This window comes from Microchirus variegatus (genome assembly GCF_963457635.1).
Source record: "Microchirus variegatus genome assembly, chromosome: 13".
In the NCBI taxonomy this organism is placed as follows: Eukaryota; Metazoa; Chordata; class Actinopteri; order Pleuronectiformes; family Soleidae; genus Microchirus; species Microchirus variegatus.
Genome location: NC_139814.1, coordinates 16,578,116 through 16,590,493, shown reverse-complemented (window position 1 = coordinate 16,590,493; position 12,378 = coordinate 16,578,116). Strand labels below are relative to the sequence as shown.

Sequence of the window (12,378 nt, the reverse complement as noted above, 5' to 3'; positions counted from 1 at the left end):
AAAGTAACTAAGTAACTTTTACTCATATATTTTAAATAAGCTACTTTAAATTGAGTACATTTTCAGTAAGTAATTAAAATGTTAAGTACTTTTACTTGAGTAGAATATTGCCGTACTCTTTCCACCTCTATTTAAGTGATATCTACTCCAGTTTTGTGTGAGTACCTTTTAAGTGTTTATATTCTCACATTACTCTCACTCTGTCACACTCGGCTGTGCTGTTTTATCAGTGGCTTGATACATGGTCGATGAGGCTGTTCTGCTGAATGATAATTAAGGCCATTACACACTCACAGAGCACACGGTGCTCGTGCTGCACACGGCTCCCTCAATCAGAGCCTTATCTCGGGGGACACCCCACTACTCACACAGTCGTGTATCTCACCAAATTAGGTTAGATTTTCCTTCCAACTCATTGGCCATGGATGCGATGTGGTTATTATAAACTCATGATGTAGTTAGTGACGACTGTGTGTACTGTGTATCTCTCTCTCTCTCTGCCTCATGCATAATGTTTGATGTTTGCACAAACACACACACACACACAAACACTACACAAATGACCACAAAATTCACACTTTCATCTCCCACAGAAAAACACGAGAACTACTTCCAACAGTTTAATCAAGTCGGATTATGAATGCCGTTTTTACAGTGTTGTTGAAACTCTCTCTGCAAATATAATCCAATCCAATTGTATTTCTAAAGCACAGGGTGGACCAAAGTGCAGCACATACAGTACAAATAAGACAATAAATAAAGAGGGCTAATGAGGGCTAAAAGACACAAATAAAAGCCAATAAAAGAAGCTTTTACAAAAAAACAAGTTAGATATAAAAATAGAAAATAAATGCGTTTTTAAACGAGATTCATGTGTGGAGGCCTGCCTGATGTGGAGTGGGAGCTTATTCCACAATTTAGGAGTTGAAACAACAACTAAGAGGAGCTGATCTGCAGATCTTAGCGACCTTGAGGGAACATAAGGCTGGAGCAGGTCACAAAGATAGGGATGCGCAAGATTATGAAGGCATTTAAAGGGAAACAAAAAATCCGGTAACACACAGGTAGACAGTAGGCGACAAGCAGAGCAGTGTTTATATATTATTTAACCATCCATTTTCTACTGCTTTATCCTCCACATGAGGCCGATCTCAGCTGGCATAGGCAGGGGTCACACTCTGGACAGATCGCCAGTCCATCACAGGACCACATATAGAGACAAACAACCATCCACTCGCACCTACGGTCAATTTAGAGTGTCCAATTTACCTAATCTGCATGCTTTTTGGACTGTGGGAGGAGTCTTGAACCTGGGTCTTCTTGCTGCAAAGGCAAGAGTGCTAACCCTGGGGTTAAGGTAGTTTTGTGTTGTGTCACAAAGTTTTGCCTCTGACAAAAGAGACTTGAGTTTGATGGCCACCAGATTTCACTTCAGGTGGTGGGTTTTGTTTTGTTGGTAGATTTGGGATAAAGGTATAATTTGGAGGAGCTGTGTTAGAAAAGCGTCTCTAATGGAAGTGCTTGTGCAGTGTGTTTTGTGAGTGATAGGGTGTGTGCATATAAGAGACTATGTGGCTGTGTTTATAGTCCACATACACTATGAGTCATTAGCTTTGTCAAAGTGTGTGTGTGTGTGTAAAATTAACTTATACCCTATCTTTTTACAGCCGTGCCCATTTCCTGTACAGCACCAGAGGGCATCGTAAAAACCATTACGTTCAAACGTTAGCACAGTGTAGCCTTTGCAAACCCAGCGAGGGAGTTTTAAAGCACAAACGCACCGCTGCATATGTTACACATGCACTCACACGAGGGCAGATCTGATGTGACTGTTTATCATGAGAGCAGATAACACAGTGGAGAGACGGTGGAGCTGAACATTAGAGAAGCAGCTTTCAGGCTGATTCCATCACATGTACTTGTTTGTGTTTTAATTCTGCGTTTACGCTCAGTGGGATTTACCACGTTAAATAAAGGTTAATATATAAATAATTTAATGCACATTACCTACCTAGGTAAAAATGCACATGCATTGCATCCACATTAATTGAATACATTCAAAATAGGTATGTAATCACGCATTTCTTTTAGCTTTGCATGTTCATTTAGGATTAGATCATTCAAACTCTGATGACCCCTAGTGGTGCCATTAAAAAAGACATCAGATACAGAGAATGAAACAAAGCAGATGATGTTGCATTACTCTTATTATTCTCACTGCTGTATTTCTTTTCTCCTTCTGTTTTCATGTATTGAAGACATATATTTACAGCTTCTTAATTAACATGTAACTATAGTAACACTGTAAGAATTATATGAGTTGATTACAAAACACTGTGTAGTTACTGTGAATGCTTTCTTGTTTTTGCACCAAGAAAGTCTTTGTTTAATTTATTGGTTATTATAACTTGTTAATTTAATCTCAATTTTAGGCTTAATTTCTTGTGAAAACGAATCTCATTTTAAGAATGTGTTCTTTTATTTCTGATTCATTGCCAGCATAATTAAAAAGTAGTAGGATGAGTTTTTTTTTTGGAGCTTGTGTAATTATCTCAAGTCATTTCAGAGCCAGATGCACACGGTTACATGTGTACAGCAAACACAATTGTGAAGTGTCAATTCATATAATAACAACATTATATTTCATAATATAATAATTAGGGAATCCACGTTGTTGTTTCAGGAAATGACACAGAAGCAAGAGGAACAAAACAAGAGGGTCAACTGTGGGGTCTTCAAAAGTTTCTGGATCATCAGACTGAGAACATGTTGTTGCATTGTCCACATGAGGGCGTTATTGTGTCATTTTACAGTTTTGAGGACACTGTCATGCCTTATTTTCGCCATTGGGTGACGCTAAAAATCTAGTCAGCTGCCTAAAGGCAGTTTACTGTATGGGTACTGGTTACTGTATGGCAACGAGAGAGGGAGTGAGAGAGAGAGAGAGAGAGAGAGAGAGAGAGAGAGAGAGAGAGAGAGAGAGAGAGAGAGAGAGAGAGAGGGGAAGCAATAATATGTCTTGCAATTACTTCATTTTCTTTCGTTTTTGTTTATTTACTAGAAAATGCTCCCCCACCTTTCTCTGCCCCTCGCCTCATTATTCCTGTCAGTCTGTTTTGCATAATGCCTGAACAAATCTTTTCTCTATTTTTCACTTGTTTTTTTTTTGTATGTATTTTTATTATGCAGGGAGTGATGGAACAGGGCGCTAAGAATCTGTTTTAATGAGATTTCCATCTGTGGCTGCTTTTGTTCTGTTGTGTAATAAGGACGCAGTTCGCTGCTCAGAAAAAGACAGATGTAAACGCTCTGTTTCTGACTTTTTCTTTTTTACCGTGTCTCCTCCACACTGACAAACTCTCCCACTCGACCACAGTTGCTGTTGATGAGAGTGACTGATGCCTCCCACCATTACGCGCTGAGGAGAGACGATCATTGAATCCAGTGGCACAATAATGGCCCCGCTGACAGAGTCTCGGGCTCTCACGGTCGTCCCCGGCTATCACCTGAACTGCACCTGTGGGCTTCATCTCCCTCTTGTCATTGACACACGCAACCACAGGCGGCTGGCGCGCGGGTGCGCGCAGCGCGCGGGCGCACTCGCCGTCGACTTGGGGATCGCGTTGTGCTGAGTTGACCGAATAGCTGCTCGTTCATAAAGGTTTCAGCGGCTTCAGTGGGAGCACCTCACACAATTTGGACGACTTTCACCCTCTCCTCAGTAACTTTGATGGGGACTTCGACATTAAGCAGGGAAAATGCCTGTGATGAAGGGATTATTAGCGCCACAGAACACGTTTCTGGACACTATAGCCACACGGTTTGATGGCACTCGTAAGTTTGCTTTTAAATTATTATTTTTATTGTTTTCTATTCTGTTAGGAAATTTACAAAAACTCCCATGTCCTAGAGATCATTTTAAGATTAGTCTAACACCTGTAAAAAAAAAAAATCCAAACAAGCACAAAGACGTTCATGCTTTTTCAGGTTTGTTGTCCTTGATGCACGTGGACAGTTTTTCAAATAAAAATGGATTTGAAACAGCAGTCTGAAGGACGGGTTTCATGTGTTTCAGCACCAGACAGTTGTGGAAAGTCGGGGCACTCACACAGCAATTTGTGTGTGCTGAGACTGTCGCTGTCCACGGTGCTGAAACCAGCTCAGAACCACAGACAGCGACACAGGCTGAACTGGTCTCTCTCACACACGCGCACATACACAGTGTTATGTATTTGAAATCTGTGAGCTCATGCTTAACTTCTCTGACCACACGTTATTTCTTACTGTAGGTGAAGCTCACAGAAGACTCTTTCTCCCGCTGGTCTGAAACGAGCAGGTGCATTTATCAAAATTAATTGGTCAGTGGCTCCAGGGGAAGACACAGAGCCTGGGGTTTCTAAAAGACAACTTTTGTCTGGTTTCTCCTCTTTGTATTCTTCTTTTTGTCTGATAATGAACAAGTGTTTATCTTGTATAATAGGTGACATTTGCTCCGTGTGACGCGTCCTGCTAAGATGCTCAGTCCATCCTTTCAGTTTGTCTGTTTGTTTATGTATATTTCAGGGGCTTGGCTTCACTTTTTCATGTCTTTTTCATACCAATATAAGCCCAATACAGTCTTTCTTTGTTTAGTGTTTACAGATAAGGCAATATATCCCAAGATATACTGCATCCCTCAGTGCACATTCATAATTAACCATTTACTTTTTGGGTTTTTGGATTACATCACATCTCGTGTTCTTCTTTTGTTCTTATCAGATTCAGTCATTTGGATATTGTATCGGCTAATATATATTTACACAGATTTATTAAATCTTGGATTCAAAAAAGAACCATGGAGTTAAATGCATTAAATAAGAGGGCATACTCATTGCTAACTGTTTTCCAATTCCACCATTAATAGTCAGAATCTCTGAAATTGTGGCACTACAGTCTTTGTTGTTGTTCACTTGGTGAACATACATCATCTGTTGTAATTGGATGTACAGAATCAGTACCCCACTCATACTCCCACTACATCCCCTGCTCTATGTTTATACCATTTCGGGGGAAAACACAATAACAACCACAAACATCCATCTTCAGGGTCGAGTACCAGTGATATATGAGGAGGAGCAGGCTATAATGTCAAGGAGCAACACACATTCAGTTTGTCTGAACTGAGTCTCTGTTCTAATGCAAAGGGATTACAGTGGCACTTTAACCAGCCCCAGAGAATGAACCGCTGTCCTTGAGTTGGTGAGGTGGAAGAAATTAATGTTGGACTTGGACTGCAAGATGGGGAAGACTAGGGGCAGTGGAGCCTGACGGGACGAATTGCATCGGATGGCCTGGCCAGCAGCAGATGTAAAGGAAGTGCCAGTATCACTGCTATGTGATCCCCTTTGACGTCATCCCAATCCTGGGCAGGCAGGTCGGACTTTTTAACGACATAGGATAAATGGATGAAAGTGAAAGAAAGACAGTTCTAAACTGGATTTGAACCAAGAGAAAAGCTCACGCGAGGCCTATTCAAATTAACTGAGGTGTCACACATAAGACAGTTAAACTCTCAATATAAGTTTCATTAACAGCTGTGGACAGGAAATTGGACAGTCTAAATTGACCGTAGGTATGTGGATGTGTTGTCTCTATGTGGCCCTGTGATGGACTGGTGACCTGGCCAGGGTGTACCCCACCTTTCACCCTATGTCAGCTGAGATTGGCACCAGCACCGCTCACATGGAGGATAAAGCAGTAGAAGATGGATGAATAAAATGTTAAAATATATTTTTTTGTGCGTTTGGAGGAACTAGCAGCTTTTGAGTTACTCATAATTCCTTGGAGAGGGAGCAAGAAAAATATCCATAACATTATTATTTAAAATGTTAAAATATTCCTCCTAGCATCCCACATCTGACTCGGGTCAAGATGCTGAAATAAAAAAGTATCATCTTTCAGCTCAGTTTCAAAAGTGTATTTCTGTGTCTCGCTCTGCTTTGTCAACTTAGCCGAAACAAAATAAAACCTCAGATGACTGTGTTGGTTTGGAGCGACGCTGTTTACTGCATCTAAACTAACACTGTCATCCATCTCTGGAGCTGTAGTTAGGAGCGTGACTCGCATGTTGTCACGTAGTCTATACTAAGACTGGATAGGTCACTGTTTACAAAGCAAAATCGCAGTTTACACAAGAATAGAGCACATCATACTTTGATGGTACGTCATGTGGTGATGTGCAATAACAATTGATATAGCATAAAGTGAATATTAAACGATTGGTGTATCCTCAGTGTCAGAAGACATGAATTTTCATTTACGGTAAAATGGTGTAATGATGGAATGAAGCTGGAGGACTGTTTTGAACGAGAATCCCCTCAGGAAGTCCAGTCAGAACTACCAGGTTCCCATTTGTCACAGGAATTATTTATAGGTCACACACACACTAACACACATGCCACTAAGTTAGTGGACTGAACACTTTGAAAGTTGGAGTCACTTCCGTGGTTTCCTCAAAAATAAATGAACAGGGACAGAAATATATGAGGTTAAGTGGTAGCGTCTATTATGCGCAGTAACATTGCAGTAAATGTACTGTTTAATGTGACTTTGGTAGAGTGATAAGTTAAACGTTACGTTATAATACGTTAAAGCTCCTACAGAGTGGTCCTATCACACAAGTTATGGAGGTTTGCTTACATACATTAACTTGTTTTTATGGTCAAAAACCTCCTAGTTGCTGCAAACAAGAAATCTCTCCTTACTGAAGCTCTCGTCAGTCGCGCTGTTTTTGGACCGAAATCTCACCACCTGAAGACAGACTGTCTTGTGATTGGCCAATACATGGAAGTGATGTAATTAGCGCGTCAGCTCTCAGAAGTGCAGCTCCCCCCTCTGGAACGGTCTTTTAACAATGTTTAAAAATGACTTCGTCATGACTCCCCGCCACAGTGCCTTTTTTTACAACTTTCACCCGGAGCTGGACACAGAGTCAGAAGACACTGTCGCAAGTGAAACACCTCCACAGTGGACGTTCTTCTTCTTCTTCTGCGGTTCAATGTACGCAACCGGATGTACCCGGGCTAGTTCCCTGAGCAGGAGGATCTGCTGTTCAGAGACGGGATCCTTACGACACACGATTCCAGGCTTTTTCAGAGCCCGAGAATACAATAAAACCCAGCGTTCTCAGCAGTGGCTGAGAACTGTTTGTTTCGAAACTTTAGGGCTTCATAAACGAGGTAATGGCGCAGATACACATAAAAAAACTTGGAACTTCCGGTCTATGGGTGCTTTAATTTCCTCTGGCCCTGCTGTTTGGTTGAACTGTTGAACGGTTGAAGAGCCTGCCACTGCGGACAAAAGTAGATTTTGTCACATTTTTAGGTCTCCAGTCTCCTTTAACACAGCCATTATTTAAGACTGTGTACAATCATTTAAAAATAAAAAGACAGTGTATTGTTTCTCTTTCACTTAAAAGACAGTGTCCTTGACATATACAGCACTGGTGCCAAATAAACATAGACTAAAGTAGTTCCATATATACTTAATACTTCAGAGCTGGTGTCATTATTGCAGTATCATCACCACTTCAACAAAAAAAATGATGTCCTTTATTGAGGACATAGCAACCATAATGGGTCGTCCTTCTTGCCAAATGAAGCAGCAGACGCCATGTAAGGTCTCTCTCCGTGTGTGCTCCCCACCCTGAACCGCTCTTTTAAGACCGCTATTTTCCTCGCTCTCAGCGCACACTACTTTCAGGCAGGTAATTACTGTCACAATCACTGACACAAAGACTTTGGAACAGCTGTGTGTTGAGTTAGTACAGGGCGTCGGTGGCGGTGGTGTTTAAGTGTGTATGCGAATAAAGGAGAGAGAGAGAGAGAGAGTGTGTGCGTAAAGAGAGATAGTGGAGCGAGGTGGAAAAAGGGAAGTGTGGAGCGGTTGTCTGGTTGATGTCACAGAACTTAATCTGTGTGTGTGTGTGTGTGTGTGTGTGTGCGTCGGCGCTCAGCTGTCTGTCTTCGAACATAAGGGAAGTAAAGCAGAAGTTTCCTCTCCTCTGATTAACTTTCTTTAATTGCGGCGTGTCTAATTAAGCCGTTAAGTAGGTGTCAGGTGAATGTTTAAGAACTCATCAGAGTATCGCACGTAATAAAGAAAAAGCTGCTACTATCAGATTCTGCCGCCTCACAGAAGACGGTGGATATTATAATAACAGTTGTCCCTAAGGCTCAGTCGCACCAACAACCTATGACCTGCAGTAAGACCCAGGGAACTAATTAGTGATTACGAACAAGGTTTATTTAAGGAGAGATTTAATGTATGTATCAGGAGGACATCAACAACTGTAATTCCCCTTCCATATATCTTAGTATATTGCCCTCTTATAATGTTATAGATATTCTGTAATTGCGGTAACTTTTGACAGAGCAGGTCTGACGGTGTCCCTGGCCAGAGAATGAAAGAAGTAATGAGTGCAGTTATGAGACTGTGAAGGCGTAATCAATCATCATTGACTGTAGTGCTGCAGGGTGCACAGGGGCTCTCACTTACTGGCAGCAGATTGCCACTGCTGTTCCCATTTTTTTCTCCAAAGCCCTCTTAATAATGAGACTGTTTTATTTTAGGGGTAAAAATAAACAGAAAGGATGGTGCTGTGCTGTTTCCTGGTGAAAAATAATAGCTTTTTTTTTTTTACATTAAATCTTAAAGGGGCAATATTATACCCTGTTTCTCCAAGTTAACCTAGTTCCCTGGTGTCCTAATGAACATGTCTGTGACATGCTTTGGTGAAAATACCATAAGGAAGAAGCCCTGTCCAGAACGCTCGGTTTAGTAGTATCTCTTTAGGTCCACCTTAAAAAAGCCTAAAACGAAACTTAAGGTACAGGAAATGACATCAGCCACAGAGGCTACTGGGAGCTAACAGCAGTTAGCATTTGGAAAAGTGGTCATCTGCAGGCTCTAGCAGGCACATTGCCGTCATATAACATGTATCCACTGGACAGATAAATACTCTGAGGCTGGAGGTTTGTGTAGAACTCTGTGCTGCACTGTGGAGCCAAGAATAGAACTTTTCGCTGACTTTCGGTATTTGGATACAGACAAAGCGGAGCTCCACGAGACAACAATTCCAGGAATTTAGCACATTGTGACGTCCCAATGAGAATTTATCTCCTGTACTTAGACTGGACCACAAAAACATGAGTGAGTCATCTTTTTTCACACTTTGCCGACTGATGGGGCCTCGAGAGTCCCAAATTTAAGGATTTAAATGATTAAAAAGTTGATTTTGCATAATATGTCCCCTTTATGGAAGCAGCACCATAGTGGCTGCTAACAACAGAGGGTAACTGTGAAGTACAGTACAACACATTACAAAATGACCAAAATGACCAAATGACCACTAAGGCTGAATCCCAATTCCACCCCTTAAACCCTCCCCCTTCCCCCTACCCCTTGTTTTTGCGCGTTCGTGTGAGGGGTAGGGCTGTCTCATTTCTCATAAGGGTTAAGGGCTAGGGCCAAGCCGTAGGGCTACGTAGACCTCGAAACGAAGCTTCCTCAGGACCACACTTGAAACGGAGGGCTTTGAGGAATTTCGCAGCTTCTGCCGCATCACCTGTCAGCGAAGTTTGAAAGCTGGCCGTTAAAGACTCGCACAAAATGTATTTTCAGTATTTTAATTATGACAGTCATGTGTAATGATTGTATTGTGGTCTTCTTCAATTGTCAACGGTGTTTCTGAATCACTAGTCAAGTTTCTTTTGAATTACTAGCTAGTCGTAGCCGATGCTATCCCGGAGTTCCTTTCGTAAGTGGTTAGCTAGCTGCTATTGCTAAGCAGCTAGCGATTCAGCCTAAGTAGTGCAATCATAAGTGCTATAGCTTTGCTCAGTCAGGTCTGATAGTATTGCTTGACAGAGCAGATGAAGGATGCCTAAAAATATAATTTCTGTTCACAATCAAACAGAGGCAGATTATTTACCCCATCAACAACAACAATAAAAAAAAGTTAAGTACATGAAACAGACTTAGTTTGTCCTGCAATTACATGGATGTAAATCCAACATTCACTGCTTTCTTAGACTGTGTATTTTTCCCTGAAATAACTGCTTGCTGATCAACTTCAGGACAAACGCGCGCCTCAAGAAAGCAGCTTCAACTCATCCAAACCATTCAAACAAGCTGTTAGAATATCATCTCTTGCATGTCCAGTTCTTCTTCCCAAGTCACTCATGCTTTTTAAAAATGTGTCGAGCCTTCTCAAAGAAGAATTTCTGACACTTTTGGGACAGACAGTTAAATGAATCTGTCTGAGGAATCAGCCAAGTGTGCGGAATGTTAAATTGAGTGTTTTTAATTAATATTATCCGCCATTTTCAGTGTGGTGTCGGTGTGTCCGACTGTCAGTCATTCTCAGGTGTATGTCCGCAACCTTGTGGCACAACGAGACTGGATTACAAAACCCTCCTCGAATAGCACTCTGCAGCAATTCCTGCTCACTCACTGCAAAGCAAACCAGAATGTGTTTTTTTAATTGAGTTTGTACCGAAATGAAGTTATAGGTAAAGTTGTTTTATAGGCACCGGGTTAGGTAAGATTGTGTGAGTGTTTGGATGGTTAATAGTAGTTTATAATATGCAGTTGCATTTGTTGTGATTGTTAAGAACAGTATATTGGATATTGTGCTGTGATTGTGTAAATGCACCGTTCCTCATGTCTAAGGTAGACATTTGCTAAAAATAGCAGTAATAGGAGAGAGAAGCCATTATCGTTACATCCTTTCTTTCCTCCTGTTTCAGATTAGAATAATATGTAATGGTTTTGTCATTTATTGTTTTTTTGGGGGGGGTTTTTTCAACAAGGCTTTGACGAAGTATGCAGGCAGCATCATCAGCACAGACTCAGCAGGCAGATCGTGTCTGCTGATTGAGGGAACTAGACCTCGATTGCTGCTGTATATTTAAAGACGGCAAACCGCCTCGTCTGTTCCACCGAAACTTTTGGGACGTTGTGTGCGTGAGAGCCGTGGATGTTCTGCCTTGTTAACGCATCTAATGAGCGAGATTCCTCCCCTAATCACCGCCTCTAATGGACTGTCCAAAACAATCGACAAATGGGGTCCCTACAAGAGAAGTCTGGGCCAAGTCGGCCATTTTTAGACTCAATTAATTTTCCAAATGGAAGGATTGGTGAAGAGGGATAGAGAGGGATAGAGAGAGAGAGGCATGGGCAGAAAGCAGAGAGGGAAGCAGACAATGTAGAGTGAAATATATATTTTTTATCCATGGGAGTGTGAGTGAGTAGCAGGGAGGGAGGGAGACTGTGCAATTACAGCAATGTAATGCCTGGTGTAATGTTTCAGTTGGTGTGAGCCTGAGGGACTGTACGATAAAGAGCTACAGAAGTGATAATGGCCGTAGATTTATCTAATGATTTTCCCGTCTTCAGTTGTACAGCGTGTGTGTGCGTGAGAGGATCACCACCACTGACGCTGACCATGTGTGTGTGTGTGTGTGTGTGTGTGAGAGTGTGAGTGTGTGTTATGACTTAATGTCAAAACTGTCCTCAGTCAAATAATTGATTCACAGCCTGACCTGGAGCTTTCATTTACACACAAATGGCAATTTTATGTGCTCACTTGAACATATTACGAAGGCATGCTCTACAGTTGTAACCTTGGTTGCCATGGTGTGCATCAGTGGTAACTATGGAAACTCTATCTGGAGTGACTTTGCTGAGGTTTTGTGCCTGCTCTGCACTTTCCTAGAGGCCTGCATGGTGTTTTTTTTGGCAAAAGCGAAAGAAGGTGAGGGCTCTCGCTCTCTCCATCCTCTCTACTTTTGGTTTTTAAACCAATTCTATTAACCACATCTCTCCGTCTTTCATCATCCCACTTCTCACAGCTCTGTCTCGCTTACCTTCAACTTCTCACATCGCTGTTTTTGCCTTTAGTCCCTTCCACGCCCTCATCACTCTGCCTCCTCTTCCCCTCACCTGTCCATACCTGTCCTCATCGTTCACTTTCTTACCTGCATTGTCATTCATCTTTTTCTTTGCCTGCCACGTCTGCTGCTCTGTCTCTCTCTCTCTCTCTCTCTCTCCCTCCATAGCTTCCACATGCTTTTTCACCTATCATGAGAGCCAGAAATAGCTCTGGGGTTGCTCTGAGTGGTGGCATGGGGCTGTCGAGCAGTTTTGAATACTTACGTGGAACTCTTGTGAGTCTGTTTAAAACTAGAAATCTGGGACAAAGCACTGTGTGTGTGTGTTTTCCTTCTTGTATTCGTTACCTATTTCGGAGCTTTTCTGGCAATAAACACTGACCTCGTCAGGACCAGTCATCCTAATAGAGGCCAAAACCTGGTCCTAAGCTCTTTTCTTAAGGGAAAT

General features: G+C 41.9%; 1 protein-coding gene across 1 annotated transcript in view; it reads left to right on the top strand.

Moving 5' to 3' along the window:
- Positions 1–3,758: 3,758 nt before the first annotated feature.
- Positions 3,759–12,378, top strand: part of kcnh8 (potassium voltage-gated channel, subfamily H (eag-related), member 8) — a gene marked incomplete at both ends in the record, with an annotated part of 53,254 nt that continues 44,634 nt past the window's right edge. The window contains one exon of the mRNA XM_083899910.1: positions 3,759–3,834. Within this exon, the coding sequence (XP_083756036.1) occupies positions 3,759–3,834 (76 nt within the window). The remainder of the gene's footprint in view (positions 3,835–12,378) is intronic.